The 18217-nt window shown below is 44.6% G+C and overlaps 1 protein-coding gene across 1 annotated transcript in view; it reads right to left on the reverse strand.

Moving 5' to 3' along the window:
• Positions 1-15350: 15350 nt before the first annotated feature.
• EXOC4 (exocyst complex component 4) overlaps positions 15351-18217 on the reverse strand; it is a 791906-nt gene continuing 789039 nt past the window's right edge. The window contains exon 18 of the mRNA XM_063100340.1: positions 15351-16833. Coding sequence (XP_062956410.1) covers positions 16596-16833 — 238 coding nt within the window. The 3' untranslated portion in view covers positions 15351-16595. The remainder of the gene's footprint in view (positions 16834-18217) is intronic.

Here is an 18217-nt window from a genome sequence, read left to right on the forward strand (position 1 = left end):
CTGCACTCGGACCCACCACCTTCCTGGGGAATATGGATAGAAATCCAACATAATAACTTCATTCCACACGTACAAAAGTGTGACCACAGCCACAATGGGTCCATGTACACATCACTAACAAGAAAGAACAATAGCAAAATTAAATCGAGCCAACCCATACCGGGAACATGCATCAAAAACACCTTTAGTACTGACAATGTCTTTTAAATAAACCAGTTAATTTTGATGTATTTTAACATGTCCTTTGAGAAACTCCAGGGAATTTCCCAAAGCCATACTAAGCCAAAAGGTTAGGCTGTTTAATTCTGGGAAGCCTTGTCAAGCAAACAAAGGTGAACAAACAAGAAATTCCATGGAGCCGTGCCACACACACGGGACCCCCTTGTAGCCTGCAGAACAAGGGGCATCACTCCTCAGGCTCCCATGCCATTCCTTATAGCAGGACAGTTCTCAGCACCCCCGCCCCAGTGAGCTCTGCATCAGGTCAAATAATGACAACACCCTGTGAATGGGGCTTTTCAAGGGAGCTGCAAGACAGGTGACATAGTGACAATTCTATGAGAATGTGCTTTTGAGGAACTTTAAACTCAGTCTGCCCCTCCAGTAAGTCTGCTCATTTTCACAGCAACAGTAATTGTAAAGCTGCTGGTTGTCAAGGCTGCCACAGAGCTGCAGTGGTACGGGAACAGTGCAAGTTAAAATGTCACAAAGTTTGCTATTCTCACCAAGATTCAGCAGTTTTTCTTGAATAAATGCTCCTTGGATTACTGCAAGCCTTTCGTTAATTTTCAGAGTTTAGAAAAAGTTGACTGTTTTGGCCAGTATTCCTGTTGCTCTTATGGAGGAGTGGAATTTTGGAAGGGTATTATTCTACGATTCTGGAAATCTCTAAGCTCCACCTCTTGAAGAGAGAGTGCCAAAGGATTTGTGGACATATTTTAAAACCACCTCACAGCATCCATACTCACAAGTGAAAACCAAGGTCTCACCTCTCAACCTGGCCCAGAGCTGCCATTAGTGGGTGAAAGACTTAGCAGTAAAATTAAGAGTGAGCAAGCCTGTCCTATTGTTGATTGCTTTCTTTATAGCTAAACCAGATGCTTTCCAGGAGAGCTTGTCCTCTCTTTGACCACTTGGAAAGCCTGTGCCCTCTGTAACCACCTGCCAGCCTTGCAAGGAGGTGAGGCATCTACATTCAGAGAAGCCTGCCTGAGGCCCTCCAGATGTAAAGGTAATCCAAGGGGAGCCCAGGTGTCAACCTGAGATGAAAGGATCTGCCAACGTCTTGGGACCTTCTCTCTGACCAACTTTCCCATCCAGATTTTCCATACCAGAGCCCTGTGTTCCTGGTAGCATGACTCCTTGCCTTGATTGTGCCCCACCAATTTGCAGCCATATTCTCAATTTTGGCCAGCCCCTCAAGAACTTTTTATGTAGTTCATGGTGCCCTGACAAGAGATTTTATGCTGTCTATAAAACTGACAGAGACATATGTTTCTGCTTTGGACAAATAAGGAAGTATTCAAGGCTTCCACAAGAGTATTTGGGAATTATAACAGGTCTGCACATTTGGCTTAGAAGCAGCTACCTTCAGAATAGCCAGTTATAGCCAGCGACCAATGTGATAACTGATCAGTAGAAATTCCACACTCTTGGCTGAGCCACGTTCCCAGAAATGGATGGCTGAGACTAGGCTGATTATATCTCCTTCGTAGTGAAGAGTCTTCTTGGGAGAGCCAGGTTAGCAGCTCACTGGAGCCAGACAGCCTTGGTTTGTGTCACATATAGGTATGAAAGTAATGTTACAAGGGATCCTTTTTGTTTGCTATAATAAGCCTCATTTTCTACGGAGAAAGAGGTGAAAAGATTTTCACTTTGCAAGACAATTATGGAGAGGAATTGGCCCACACAGTAGAGGAGTAGAAGGGGAATAACTTGAACGTATGTGGCAGAACCTGCCTTCTTGGAAATGCTAAATGAGGGAGAGTGTCATATTAAAGATAGCTGCAAATTCATTGGCATACCTTCCATTGAGGGGTGGGATGTATTACTGTCCCATTATCTTCTGTCCTCTAGAGTATGGCCAAAGTGATGCTATGCTAGTTTTAGGGCTAGCCTTTAAAAGAACTAGCAGCTTCTGCTTTCTTCTCTTAGAGCCTGAAGTCATCATGTAAGAAGTCCAACCACCCTATTGGAAAGACCTCATGGAGAGGCTCTGAGACTCGAGGGAGAGAAAGAGAAGGTCCCAGCTGAGCCCAGCCTGCAAGCTGTTCCCACCCAGGTGTCAGGCTTGTGAGTGAAGCCATCATGGACACTCCAGACTGGCCTAAGTGCCAGCTCAGTATTACCAAATGACCTCAGTTAGTGCCACATGGAACAGAAGAATCACCCAGCTGATCCATGCCCAAATTCCTGATCCATAGAATCATGAGATATAATAATTGGCTTAAGCTGTTAGGTCTTGGGTTAGTTTGTTATGCAGAGATGAATAACTGGAAGAGGGTGCTGGTACCCTTCAGTGAGTGTGCATTAGACATGAGCAAGGAACCAGAGGGGTCCTGGCTGTTCTGCAATTGTATCTTGATGGAGCCCAGATGGCCCCTGTTAGGGGATTCCCATCACTGGTTGGGAATCCTAGGTGCCTACACTGGCCACTTCCACGTACCTCTTAGTGGTGTAGGACCCAAGAGAAAACTTCTTTTTCAACCTCCTGAAGGTTTTCTGAAAAATCAACTGAAACAGATTAATATGAAAAAAAGACATAACAAATGTTATTATTTTAATATGCTGGGAGGGGAGAATGCATGAGAGAATCATAAGAGAGTAATTTTTCAATTTTCCGGTAGAGTACAGAAGCTTATATACCAATTTTCATAGGGAAAGGGGAGATGGGGGGGCGTAGGAGTAAATGATATTTAGGGGGATTCAGTGGGCCTTGAGAACATAGAGTGGCCTGAGACAAAGTCTGTTTGGCCCACAGAGCAGATAATGACTGGTAAACAATTCTCTTCAGAATACTGAATGGAACTGAAAGGTCTGTGACAAAAGTTTGTTCAGGTGTGTTGACAGACTTTAGTTTTTCTTCCTGTGATATGAGTTAAGTTAATGAAAATTCAGAGAAAGGACCACAGGTAACTGTCATCTTCTTTGGTGGGTCTGGACTTTAGACTTAGACTTTGGAGGGTGACAGAAGATTGAAAGACAAAGGATAGGGGGAAGGTCAGAGAGATCTTAAAGCTGCTTCTTTATTCCAGCATCTCAAATCACCATATTTTTGGGTAACAGTCTCTGGGCCCAAACATAGGATAGCAAATCTTCCACATATGACCAGCAAATAAATATCTAGAAGGAAAACTGTTGAGTCATTGATATGTAAATTTCTAAGCTTTTTTTTACTGCCAAATTGTAATGCAGGAAGGTTCTACCAGCTTCTAGTTTCTTCTGAAGTGCCCCTTCTGTGGACTATACCAACATTTATAAAGCAAATGTATTTCACAGGGCCAACCCTCCAAAGCCTTGTAGTTTCAGGTTTAGCTTAACCTTTTAAAATTACACATAGAAATGTTAAGCTTGCAAAGGACAGGAAACTTTCCCCAGGCTAAAGTCTCTGTTGTAGATAAAGTATTGTAGCACAGCAAAATTGTTGGCTTAAGGACAGATGCCCTTGGAGCAGGTTAACCTAAAGTTATTCGATTGTTATGTAAAAATACTAAGGAAATTGCTGTAGGAAAAGATGGTATTTGCTAAGAACAAGCTTTTGTTGGTGGATCGACTTAACCTTTTGCAAATTTCATTATGGAATGTCACTTTGTTATTTCACTGATGTTACCAGCCTCTATTGTTAAACTATACTTAGCCATAATTCCACCTTTGTTCCTTTTCTGTACCTTTCTGGCCTGGAGAATAAATACTGGGAAAAGACCCCAGTCTGGTGTTATTTTTCCAAGGAGGAATGCCTCTCTCTTGAGGGTTCCTGGAAAATTAACTCCTTCGGGGCTTCTCGCTGCTCAGAAGAAATGGGCTTTGAGTAATCTTTTGCATCTCCATCACCCAGGGGGAGAGAAGTGACAAAGAGAGTGTAATACCTTCATTAGCACTGGCTGTTATCAGTGGACATAATTGTGACCTTATGACTAATGTCATCCACTTGCATGACCTTGGTTTGCTCATGTTTGTATCTAGCATGCCTGACATACTGTCTAGAACAAAGTAGGTGCACAATACATTTTTTGAATGAGTAAAGACTCTGAAGGCTGCAAAATCTATTTCCCCAGCCCAAAGCCCTCTCCCGTCTCTCTACATCTTTTCCGAGCTGTCTCACAGGTACCTCATGTTTATCACAAACCCACCCCTTAGCCTCCAATCCTGCTTCTTCCCTCCCGAGTGGTGCTCCCTATCTCACTGAATGGCACACAGCTACTCAGTTAACCTGGCTAGACCTGGGACCTTCCTCTGTTTCTTTACCACTCTCTCTTACTCACTCCCTTCCGTTCAACCAGTGATCACATCCTGTTCAATCTATTCACCCTTTACCTATTTCTTCATTCTGAAAATATTTATTTTCCACCTACTATGTACCAGGGATTGTTCTAAGCACTGGGGATAAAGAGAACAAAAGATACAAAAATCCCTGCCCTCACAGAGCATATATTTTAGTTGGGGAAGATGAGTGATAAATGCATTAACAATTAAATTACATAGGATGTCAGAGGATGATAAAGGCTATGGAGAAAAATTAAGCAGGGGAGGGGACAGGGTATTGGGAAGGGGCTCCTGTTTTAAATAGGTGGTCAAGGAAGGACTCACTTAGGTGAAATTCAAGCAGAGACCTAAGGAGGTCAGGGAGCGACGGTGCTTTGATACATCTCCTGAAGCTGTCCATTTCTCTCTGTCTGCCCTGCCATCACCCTAGTTCAAGCCACCACCATCTTCTTCCTGGACTACTGACTGGTCTTCCTGCAATCCACCTTCCAATTTTTTACCCATCTTCCCTCCAGGGTGATACTTCTGAAGTCAAAACCCAATACCACTCTCTTGCTTAACACCCCTTAGTCGTTACTCCAAATTCTTCAAGGTAAAAATTTAAAACTCGCCACTACCTCCCACCTTACCTCCCCCAAGTCCCCCCTTCTAGCTCCAACTACTTTTAGTTCTTTCAATACGCATGGAGCCGAACTTTTAAAAACCTTCTTAAACACCTTCTCATTCCATAAAGAAGATAATGGGTTCTGTTTTTGTTGTTGATTCTTTTTTATTTGGGTTTGAGATGTATTTTAGAGAAACTGACTCTCTTTAAAAGAGCCATTCATTCAGAAAGGGTAGGTTTTGTGACAGGACTAAACTTTCTAATCAGCAAGGTGAGAACTAATCATGCAGATGAGGGACGTTTATAGCTTACCTAAGTCAGGGGCTGCAGCTATACATTATTAATAAGCTACAGTCTTCTGGCACGGCTCTGGCTATTAATAGCATAAGCTAGATGGACTCCAAATCTTGGCGTGATAAAGTACAAAGCTCTGCACATTTGGAGGTGGAGCCTGTTTGCACCAGCAATAGGCATTAGATTTTTGGGGGGAGGAGGTTGCACTGACACCTCCATGTAAAAGTTCATGGGAGGGTAAGGCTTCTTGATTGTGGGTGACTGGAGTGCTCAATGGTCAGAGATGCAATGGGCCATTGGTCAGAGCACAGCCTTGGTTCCAGTGGACCTAGTTAGTGTCCTTGTGCTCTGAGGCAGGCTGGGACTACACCCTGGGTCCTGCCTTGCAAATCTGAGTTGTCATTCCCAAGGTCACATGGATGGCTCAGTACAAACCTGTGCCCACAACTAGGAAACTGATGACTAGTAGATGTCCTATTGCAGGGATTAGAGAAACTGATGCTGAATCTGAAGGGTGGGATATTAATGAGGGATGGGATAGCCCAAGCTGGCAGCTCCCTGACAAATATCCTTAAAGACCAGACCCAGAGCATCCTTGCAAAACCCACCCTCCTGTAGTGGCTGTGGCAAATTTTCTAAGGATTGCCATCTAAATTAGAACAGTACCCAGGGACAGTTAATTAGCATAAGAGGAGTTAAGAAATGAGTGGTGAAATGCATTCAAGTATGTGGTTGGCTGGTGAGACTTTATGGGATTTACCTCCTTTTTTGTAAATAAATGAAAAAATAAGTAAATCCAGTATTTGACAGCTGTGGAACAGCACTCTGGGTCCTCCGTCTCCCGTAATTCATGAAGAGCCCTGTTTCTAGATCTGAGTAGAAGGTGGCTCTGATCCTTCTGACAGAACATTGTCGTGTTGGCCTTGGAGTAAACTTTCTAATAAAGTGCTAGTCAGAGAGTGGGGACACGGCGTGGAAACTTCCCCAAGCTCATGGAGCATGTTGAAAGACAACTTTCGTACTTGCTTGCTGATCAATGTTGCCTGTTGACAGCTTCCTTTGTGGCATATGCCTGCTAGCCAGCTTGTGGGGAGGAGGTGCGTTGCCCCACCTCTCATATAAGAAGGCTACTGATGTTTACCAAAGGAACCCGACAACACGGATGTCTAATCACCTTAGATCAGTGCTCAGTGGAGGGGTGGGATGTGGAGTGAATTACTTAGATACTCTTACTTCCCTTCCGAACTCTGAGCTGAGTCTGGGACAGTGTGTAACCATCACAGGGGTCTGTTGGGGCAGGACCTGCTCCATAACTAACTGCAGGCAGAACACATGAGAAAGAAAAACCAAGAAAATGATGACAGTTAATAAAACTATAAAACATAAGAATTTCTATAACCCCAGTGAAAACACTTTAACGTTTGCTATACTGTAGATGAATGAATTGCAGCTCTTTAAGTAGCAAAAGGCCTAGTACCTTGTGTCTTATTAGTCTCTTAAAGCTGGCTGAGTTAATAGCATTTCTGTGTTATGTTTTCTCATTTTAAAATTGCAGCTTTAGATTTCATTTAAAATCATTAACATTTACTTTCATTGGGACATCAGAGAAATACAAGGAACTGTGAGCTGTCAGGGAGGAGGGAAGAAAGACAAAGATTTTGCTCCCAGTCTTTTTCATGTTTTGGTGAATGGGCCTGGGTTGTCAGAGGATAAAAACTCCGTACTAAGAACAGATATTGAATGGTACTGTAATGCAAAGCTCCAAAGGAAAAAGGGGCTGGTCTGATGAGCTGAATAGGCCCCAGAATCTAGGAGCAGAGGTATATGGCCTTTTTTGTGTGTGTGTTAGGGTTTTTAAGCTTTAACAAGGGTTAAATATTATAGATAGCTTTTTGTATTTATATATTGGATTTATAAAGAAGCTTTCCTGGGAAGAGTTAGAGACACTGAACTAAAACCTATGTATGTGGGCTCATTAATACTACAGGAGTTAAAATACAGGAAGGAGGCAGAGGAAGCAAAAGAATAAATAAACTGAGGGGATCCAGGGTCACTCCTTGTTTTGATTAATTTCAAGTGTCAACTTGACTGGGCCAAGGGATGCTCAGAGTTGGTAAGGCATTTCTGGGTGTCTGTGAGGGTTTCTAGAAAAGATTACCACTTGAATCAGTAGACTATGTAAAGAAGATCTGCCCTCACCAGTGTGGGTGGGCATCAGACAATCTGCCGAGGGCTCAGGTAGAACAAAAAGGTGGAACTTGGACTTCTGCTGAGAGTGGTAAGTGAAAGCTCAAAGCTAGTTTTGATTCAGAAAAAATTTTTTAAAAAAGAATGTGACATTTTTCTCACCTCCATTTTATAGAGCAATTTGTGAACTTATTAGAAATCCATGACCTGACATTCCTCAGCATAGGTGGGCAAACTTACCCCCCAGGCAGAAGGCCATTAAGTTTGTGAAGGCCTGGTCCCTAAAGGGCATCAGAGCCTTCAGAATTAATGAGATGCACATAATATATTGGCAGGCAATGAGATGCAAAACCCTCAGTAATAGCTAAAAAAGAGCAGGCTTGAGGAAGTAGACCAGAGGCCAGTTGTCCTGTGTGGGGCAGGTGGCTGAAACAATCGCATAACAAAATCAGGACCTCCTCGGTGGGGGCTTCAGGCGTCCCAACGCCAAACAGCTGTCTTGAAACAGGCCTGGTCAGGGGGCTGCATTTCTAAGCCGCTTCAACAGTGCTCATTTGCTCAATACTGGGTGTAAAGCTAGGGCTACCAACAGGGCTAGAGCTCACGGACCCCTCGAACCCATTGCACAGACTGGGTCACAAACCCTTCACACGTATACCTACGAGCTAGGTAATAGGAAAAGGTCCTGGGAGCCGCGGATAAAAAAACTAATAGGCTTTATTCAGAACTAGGAGCAGCCACCCTAGTAGCCTCCCGGAGTGTCCCGAGAAGCACTGTGTATCAGAGCCATTAGTCCTTTATACTTAAGTCATAACCCAGGACAGCTGGGTGCACATGTGCAATTACATTAGACAATAACCAAGGAACACCTGGGTTCATGTGCATATTTACATCAAATGCTCCACAAGATTCTGAACATCTGAAGGGCCCTGACCATTTTCCTTCCCTTTCCCAACATTGGGTCAAAACTGCTCAAAGAGATGGACAAGGTAATATTATGAATTATGTATATATAATATTTACTACATGCCAGGTACTGAACCTCTCTTTTACTGTACACAGAAATACTACTGAATAGGAGCTATGGTATCATTATCCCATTTCACAGATCAGGAAACTGAAACTTAGGGAGTTTGATAACTTGTACAACGTCAAACCACTTGTAAAAGGTGATGGGGTTCAGGACATATTGTGAGGCACCCTCCCACAAGAAATGCACATACACAACACTCGTGCAGAAAACGGCAGTTTATTCACTACAGCTGGCCAGAGACCATCTCCTAAGGAGCAACCAAGGAAGAGCGGCCTCAGGCTTTGGTCTTGTAGCGTTTTTAAAGGCAAAAAACTACATCCCGTTGGCACACAGGTTGTCCAGGTGCACAAAGCAAGCTAGGGAGCTAGGTCACAAAGGCCAAGACTGAGCCGGTCGAGCAATCAAGCATACAAGTTTTCATTGTGTGTGGTTCCTGTTCCAATGTAATAATCCACTGTGTATGGCTCCTGTTCCCATGTAGTGGTTTTTGTTTCTATGAGAAGGTCAGCGGTTTCTCACGCAGACGTGGGTGTAGTCTGCAGGTCAGGCAGGGGCTAAAATGGAGTTACTTAGGTTAAGCAAGCAATTCTACAGAAGCAGATAGCGTACGTTATAAGGGTGTAGGGAGCTCTATTTCAATACTACCCCCAAATATGGCACCTTGGCATACTGAGTATTTCAAGCTGAAGGAATCTGAGAAACAGCACGTTTAGGAAGGTCCTTCTGATCTTCTCCAGCCCTTCTTCCCTGAAGCAGGTCACAAGACCCTCATGTGGGAGGTGCCCTCCCCTGTGCTTGGAGGAAGGGAACATCATCTAATCTGAGACTTAGGGACACAGAGAGGATCTGAATAAACAGGCCTTGCTAAGCTTGCCCCGGCTCATTCACACCCTTTGTCCTATCACTTGTTCACTACTCTCCACTTTTCAGGAAACCTACTATAAATAACACTCAGATATAACTCTTTTTGCAGGTCTTCATTTCCTGCTGAAGGCTCCTGTGTCACATAAAACTTATATTAAATACATTTGTGTGCTTTCCTCCTGCTAACTCTTATTTAGGTTCATGAGAACCTAAGATGGGTAGATGGAAAAGATAAGGTTCTTCCCCTACAAAGGCTAAGGTGACATTTTGAGCCAAGATACAACAGATTCTAGAACTCTGCCCCCCGACCCTCCTGGCCTCACCAGCCTTTGGGCCAGGTGTGGGTCATCTTCAGCGTCCAACTGGCTGGGCTCAGCCTCTGGGCCACAGGCTTGTGATTGCAAGATGTACGTAGCTGTACTGGCCACAGGGGAGGGCTCAGGCAGCCGGGGGTGCAGAGAAGCAGAGGGTTATGGAGAACGGCAGCCCCCAATTCAGTCCAGGACTGGCCTCCGCTGGGGGCCACAGGACAGGGCAGAGCTGATGATGGACGAGTCAAACTGCCAGAGTGTTTCTTGGAGCTCAGATATAGCACGTGAGGGCCCATCCCTTTGCCACAGTACACAGTGAGGGTTTGGATCAGAACAGAGGAGAGAGGGGGCACCAGTGTGGATTCCGGCGCTGGGTCACTTACCGGGGCTGCAGCAAATCTTCAGTCTGAGCCATAGTTTGCTCTGCAAAGTGGAGGTGATGATAGTATCTACCTCATAGGATTATTGTAAGGATTAAATGAAATAATGTGGTAAAGCATTTAGCACAGCATCTGACACACATTGTGCCCATTAAGTCGTGTCTAGAATGACATAATGGCAATCATACAAGAAAAACAATAATGAAGAACAGCTACTAATGGTTTCCTGATCTCTCATAGTAAATAAATCCTTGTGAGAGAAAATTCAGCCTGTTAGGTAATCAAACACGTTTGAGGTGTGATGGTTGCTGGTGTTTCTGTTTGGAGCCAGGTTCCTCTTAAGTATCCATTGCAGAGTCAGCAGGAACCTGAAGCCACATTTCTAAATGGGATCAAGTATAATGCGAACTACACTCACCCGAAAGCACCTAACCTTATTTATTTTTTCAGTTGTGTGTACACACATATGGTGTATACACATTTAAAAAATACATGTGGCTCTTCCAGGTCACTGCATTCTTGGGAATCCCAGGGACTCCAGCTCCAGGTGTGGGAATGTCCTGGAGATATTTTTAATCACAGACCTGTCTTTGGCCCGGGTATGTGAAAGTCACCCCTCAGATCATGTACCTTTTAACACTCCCACACTAGCTCCATTAGCAGAAATTCTTTCTTGGTGTTTGCATCTTAGTTCCCTTTTAAAGAAATTTCCAGCTCAGTTCCAGTGGCTTTTGCATCTCATTACACTCTTGATAATTAGCTCTATCTCATTACACCCCAGCCCAGTCGGAATAGGATTAGTTGTTTTCAGGTGTAAACCTGTGGTGTGCATCTTACTACACCTCTTCAAAATTCCAGGCAGGCCTTCCGCCTCAGCCAAATTAGGATGACTGCTTCCAGCTGTGTACAGTTCATTACCACTTCCATTTCAGGAAGAGACTCCGCTGCATTTCACATCTGGTCATACGCTTATTAATTATGTACTTCTTATAACAACTGTGCCTAATTAGGACAGAGTTGAGACCTTGCCGAGCTCAGTGATTCTTTATGTTTTCTTGTTCTTGGTACCTCATTACCCTCCCTCCCAATTATGCCCAATTTGTTTTACATCCCTGCCACATTAAGACGATTGCTCTCAGGTGTGTGTATTTCAGCATACATTTTACTTTTCAAGCAAAATTTTGTTGACCAGGACTCTCCTTGTTTTCATATCCTGCTAGAAGGACAGCCACTTTGCTGGTCTTCTGATCAGATTTGCCCCAAATGGAGTGAATCTAGCTGGGGTTTGCTGAGCCCTAGGGCTGGACTCTGGTCTCCTTCACTCTTTCTGTGCCCTGGTCCTGGGGAGATGGCCCTGGTCCTGGGGAGATGGCCCCAGCTATGCCTCAGAGCAATGGCCTCGGCCCATTCATAGAGCCTATGAAGTAGGAATTCATTTGTTGCATCAAGAAAGGTAAAGGGTGAACTTCCCTGCTGTGCTAGCTGGTGGGAGCACAGTGAATAGCGCCCAATCCTGAGCTGCCACAAGGGCAAAGCTCAGCAAAGAACAGCAGAGGGTCGAGCTGAAGATTTCAGTCCTCCTATGAAATGCCTTCCTAAATGAAAGGGTAGGCTTGGAGAACAAAGGGCGAAATATGCACTCTGGGCAGAGCAAGATCAGAGAAGAAGTTGTAAGAAGCTAGTGGAAGTATAAGCTCCATGTCACAAGGGACTGTCTCTTGCTCGCCATTGCATGAATCCCATATCGCCTGAGCTGTAATAGGCAATTATATCCTTTTGACTCAATGAATGACTGCATCAGTGCTAAGAAATTCATGGATGGGACTTGACAGTAAGAATCATCAGGGTTTGGTGCCAATTCAACTTGTCTGTATTGGAGTTTTTCTTCCCAAGCCACTGCATAAAAATAATGACTGTCAGTCTCAGAAATCATTCAGGCAGGAATGAAGTCCTGGAGAGGGGCTGGGGCTTCTGTGAATGTCACTCTGCAGAGGACGGTAACTCGTGGGGGAGGGTCCCACCGCAGAGTCTGTGTCTCAAGAGTATGGGCCGTAGGCACTCAGGTCCGGTCCTGCCACTAAATTTGAGCTAACTTGGGCCTACCTGTGTTTCAGAGTGTGGAAGCAGGGCTTATCCTGTTCAGGCAAGGGCAGCATAAGGAATGTATATCCTTGTCTAACCATCAGGGATATAACCAGCTGGCAGGGGGAAAGTTCTAGTTGGGCAATAAGATTTAAAAACCCCAGTGTGAGGTAGGGATAAAAACGTTGTACTAGGATGAAATTGCCTTAAAAAAAAATTGTGTCAATAGGACAGGTATAAATGAGTGCTCCTGGGGTGGCGGACACAATATTACCCAAAGAGTAGTTTTGTTTATAAATTAAGAGGTGTACTGAGAGGTGATAAGATAGCTAAAAGTAACAACAACAAAAACTGTAGAAGAAACCACTACCAGCAGTTCTGAGAATACAGTTTGTCAATGACGGTACTTCAAAAAGTTCGTGGAAAAATGGAATTAAAAGATAATACGAATCCTTCCATCTTCTTGTACATATCAAGAGTTGGACCTGATCTGTTGAATTTGTACCTGTTAGGCTAGGGCTCGAACCCTTCAACCCGTTGTACAGACTGGGTCGCAGATCCCTTATATGCAGGTCGTGAGCTAGGTAATTGGAAAGATCTTGGGAGCCATTGGCAAGACTGACATGCCTTATTCGGACATGAGCTCAGCCCCCAGCCTCCTCAGCAGCAGCCTCCAGCAGTCCCAGCAGCAGCAGTGCCCCCAGGGGGGAGGGGACACATCCTGGGGGCCCTCTGGATCAGAGCCGTTTGTCCTTTATACTTAAGTCAGTATCCCAGGGACACCTGAGTGTGACACAGCTAACCAAGAACAGCTAACCAAGGAACACCTGGACGCAAGTGCACAGTTAACATGTTTACATTAAACAGGCTAGGTCATGCTCAGCAAGATTCCAAACATCTGAGGGAGCCTGACCATTTGTTTCCTTTTCCTTATAGTACCTCTATTTTAAGGAATTTATTCTAAGGGTGGCTAAGTTGGGAGAGACTCTTCTAGTTGTTTCTGATCCCTTGGGTATGGAAGAAAGGAAAGAAATATTTATGCCATGGGGGAGAACAAAGTGGGAAAACATAAGCACCACCGAGTTGGTGACATTGATGAGAAAAAGGAAGCGCTCTCCAGGAGCTGCTATTACTTGACAACCAGGTTGGATGATATAACCTCAGAACCCTCCTTTCTCTGTAGTCACGTTTATTGTCTCATCAGGACCCTTCCTAGTCCTGTGAGCCTTCTCGAAGGTGCTGTGACTATGCTGGAGACATGTAGGGAAAATATAGGAAAATGGTCAGGGCCCCTCAGATGTTCAGAATCTTGCTGAGCATTTGATGTAAATATGCACGTGCGCCCAGGTGTTCCTTGGTTATTGTCTAATGTAATTGCACATGTGCATGCAGATTTCCTGGGTTATGGACTTAAGAATAAAAGATGAGTGGCTCTGATCCATGGCACCCCCCTTTGCCCCCCAGGAAGCCCCCAGGGGGGGCCACGGAGAGGCTGCTGCCGCTAGATCTGCTGTAAGCTGCCACCACCGCTGCTGCTGAAGAAGCTGAGGCCTGAGTTCGTGTCATCTGCCAAAAGCTCCGGGATCTTTTCCCAGTTATCTAGTGTGGATGTGCATGTGAGGGGTCTGGTGACCCAGCCTAGCATGTGAGGGGTCTGTGACCCAGTCTTTACAATGGGTTTGAAGGGTCTGTGGGCCCTGGCCCCTAGCCCTGACAATACAAATGGAAATATTAGTGTAACTAAAGTAATGAAACATTTTGGCTTTAGTTATGAATTACCTAGCCATACAATTGGTGTGGTCACTTAGCAGTGCAATTGGCTACATTGGCAGGATACTGACAATGGCCCTGACCCGACAAGACATCATCCACATATGTCTACCCCACTCGTCCCTTTGTGTAAAAACGCAATAATGGTTTGCTTCAGCTGCAGTGCCCTTCTGGTAAGGTCTGGTTTTTTTTTTTTTGGCCTTTTTATCTGCAACAGCACATTAAGGGATTGGTCTTAATGGTAGCACACTAGCTCTTGTAGCTATATAGCTCTGTGTGTGTGTGTGGGTGGGTGGGTGCACATGCACACACTGAGCCTGTCGTTGGCAGACCCTGGATCTCTAGCACTTTCTGGTCATGGCTGTGAACAGCACAAAAACACTCTCACAAAATATCCCCAAAGAAGACCATAACATGTGGAAATCTTCACTGTGTCCCAAATGAAGCTAGCATTTGAGGTGGCCATGCCATCTCCATCTGCATCCATTTGACCATCCACTGAATGTGTCATTGGCTATTCTTGACCTGTTGAAGAATAAAGACTAATGTACCAACCTTCAAAGAAATTTGTGACTTGAATGTCCGGAACAAAGAACCCTAGACCCCCTATTCTGTGCAGAATTGACATTTCTCGATAGCATTATTATGGTTAGCAAAGCAGGGATTCTACTTTCCTAAATACTCCCCCCAAGGCAGCTCATCTGCCATTTTTCTGCTGGTTCTCAGCATTCTTGACATTTTACTCAATCAAAACCCATGTCCCTTTCTACCTCTAATAAAACTATCATCAGCCTCCCCAATCCCACCCCTGGCTTTACTGTCACCACTCAGAGGGTCTACACTTGGTGTGGAAGGAAGGAAAAGAAAAGGCACAGAATCTGTGCTGGGAGGCCATGGCCACTAAGAGGAAGCTTCCACACAAAATTGGGTAACTCTTCTCTCCCCTCTTCTCCCTCCTCCCACCCCTACTTCTTGGGTAGATCACTTCTAATGATCTTGTCTAGGACAGTAAGTTTTTCCATGGTTGTCTCCTGCACGGACTCAACTTCTTCCCAGTCAGGGCTCTGAAGCCACACAGATTTACAACATTCCTTCCTGCCAGAAGCCCCGCTGAGTGTCCTTTACAGCTGCCCCACTGTCTGGAGTGACTGCTAACTCAGTGCTGTGTCCGTCTGTCGGGATCTGTGCTGGAGTCCAGTCCCCACACTCCTAGATAATAAGCGTGTCCTCTTGGTCTATGTGTCTGCCCCTGCGCAGAGCAGAATTTGGCACATATTAGGCCCTCAGGGAATGTTTACTGAATAAAGAATATAAGAAAAACAACATACAACATTTAAGCTTCTCAAAACATTTCTTAATTTTGTTTTCTTCCCACCAAGACCAAAGTTGTATGAAAAAGGTGTAAAATTCCCGACGATCAGGGTGTGAGGCATCACTACGTGTGGTCCGAGTCCTTCCTGCTCTCCTTTCCATGTTTTCAAGATGCGTCCCAGTCAGTGCACTGCTGCCTTCTGTGACATATGAACCATGGGTGGCAAGAGGACTTGGGGATATGGGGGACAGAGGTGAGGTCCACTGTGCCAGGATGAGCACCACATCATGGGAGAGCAATGCAGAAACAGGCTCAGCTGGTGGCCCACACAGGAGAAAGGTCACAGCTGTCCTGCCTTCCTTGAACTCAGCTGAGCAGACCTGGGCCACTTTCTCAGGTGAGAAAGACCTAGGAGCTCATAGAAGAGTAAGTGGGCACCTAAGAATCATTTACCCCCAAACAACATTTCAAGTGAGATGTTAAATTCTCTAACCATTATTTTCTCTTGGAAATTAGAGGGGGAAAATCAAGCAGAGGGCTGAATCACCTTTCATTCTTCCACTTAGGTCACTAATGTTATGGCTCTTGGTTTTGATATAGCAGAAATAAAACAAGAAGGCAACAAGCCAGCCTATAACCTATGTATAAGCTTCAGCATACAAAACTCTCCCAGGGATTAGGATAAAAGGACTTTTTCCCCCTAGTCCTGAAGAGGTCCTGTTCTGGTTAGGGAAAATGGTTGTAAACAACAGCCAGCTGAGAAACCATTTATTTGATTTTGGCAATAGAGACAGAAAGCAATGCACATACACTTATTTCACTGAGTTGTAAGCCGACAAGGTTAAGAGTAAAAATCCTTCTGTTCATGTAATAGAACCTAGTTAGTGGCTTTAGGAAGGAACTAACACTTGGGTCACAGTCTGCTTTCCAAGACTGGAATTTATAAGTGTTGGGCAATAAACAAAACATTAGTTAGTAATTCATTCATTCATTTTTCAGAATCCGACAGTTTGACACAGCCTTCCTCCCTGTCCCACCCTAGTCTTTAGACTTGACTGCATTGAAGCAGTTGTTAAATTAAAACATGCATGCACTGCAAACTTCCTCTAGCGTTCATGTGAAAAGCCAAAACTCAAGAGAAAAACTTCTTATACCTTCTCTCCACTAAAGCATCAGTGTAGAGAAAACCAAGTCAGCTCAGAATACACCAAAGAAAGAGGCAAATATGACCGAGAAAACAACACCCCCCGCCCCCTCCCCCACCGCAGCACACCCATTACACGGTAGTTATTTTCTTGTCCTTGGTGGCTTGTTTGATGGCGGCCTGCTCGCAGATGATCTCCTTGAGCCGCTGCAGCCTCATGTTCTGGGTGGTCTGGTCTCCCACCCCAGTCTGGCTGCGGTGCAGCAGGGTCAGGGCGTGGATGTACTCCAGCTCCGTGTACTTCACGCCCTGGTCCACCACCAGGTTCAGGAGCTCATCGGCCGTGTTGTACAACATCTCGTAGTACTGCCTGAGAAAGCAAGACAGACATCGTTCTCTGTCACTGCCTCCACGGTCAGCAGCGAGGGGAGTGGTTTACACACGAATTCACTTACTTACTCGACAAGCATTTATTGATTACCAGATAGGGTTCTAGGCCCTATGAACATAATGCAGAACGACACAGACACCATGTGTGTCCTCTTGGAGGTCACTGGATCTCTCTCTATGAGAAGTTTAAATGAGACGTAGGAGTAGACTTTGCACCTTTCAGGGGTTCGATTCATTCTAGATTTTCTCTTAATTTTGCATGGACCTTAGGAGACTCAGAGAAAGAGAAGTAGGTGTGCAGAACTAAGATGGAGAGAAATAATCATCCAGTGGGCACAATCCCTCATTCATTCACTCACTCATTCAATTATTCATTGGAGACTCTGTGAAATATATGGTTTTCTTCTGCTAAAGAGAGATAATAATAGTACTGACCTCTGAGGGTTATTGGAAAAATTATATTGATTAATACACATAAAGCACTTAGAATGGTGTTGCTTCATAAAGATTATTATTATTATAAATAATAATATGTTAATAGTAATGTAATAAAAGTCCGGGTTGAGTATCCCTTATCCAAAACAGTTGGGACCAGAAGTGCCTTGGACGTTTTTGGATTTTGGGATATTTACAGAATACTTACTGATGGAGCATCCCAAATCTGAAAATCCAAAATCCAAAATGCTCCAATGAGTATTTCCTTTGAGCATCAAATCTGCACTCAAAAAATCTCACATTTTATCAAACAGTATGTTTTTGATGCAAAAGAAAAAAAAAGTTTTGGATTTGGGAGCATTTTGTGTTTCAGATTTTCGGCTGTGGGATGCTCACTCTGTAACAGTAGTATATAATGATGAGCAAGACATGGCCCCTTCCTTCAAGTGGCTCAGAGACCTGCAGAAAAGATATTGAAAAGCAGAGAAACAGGATTACGTTGCTGTTGCCGAAGTTCATTCCCACGCTCTGTGCCACGTATCCCTCCCTGCACCCCGGGAGCTATACTTCTTCTCTCAGATAAGAAAGCTGAAGTGTAGAGAAGTTACGGGACTTGCCCAACGTCACAGAGATGATGACTATGCCAGGATACGAACTCGGGTGTCTGACTCCAAGTCCAGTACCATTTCTTCATGGATACAGACAACTTACAAGAAGAATGTTCCCTGTGCCACAAGTGAGGTATAAGTGCCATGAATTTATAGCAGAGGAAGGAGAAATCGTACCATGTTGACAGGAGCATGTCAGACCAAGAGAGACTTCACCTGCGGTAGGATCTGTCAGGCAGGGCTTCCAGGAAGGAAATTTTAGATAGAGGCAAGAACATGGGTAAGGACAGGGGAGAGTGATCTGGTCGGACTGGGGAGTGT

Source organism: Cynocephalus volans, chromosome 6, assembly GCF_027409185.1.
Source record: "Cynocephalus volans isolate mCynVol1 chromosome 6, mCynVol1.pri, whole genome shotgun sequence".
In the NCBI taxonomy this organism is placed as follows: Eukaryota; Metazoa; Chordata; class Mammalia; order Dermoptera; family Cynocephalidae; genus Cynocephalus; species Cynocephalus volans.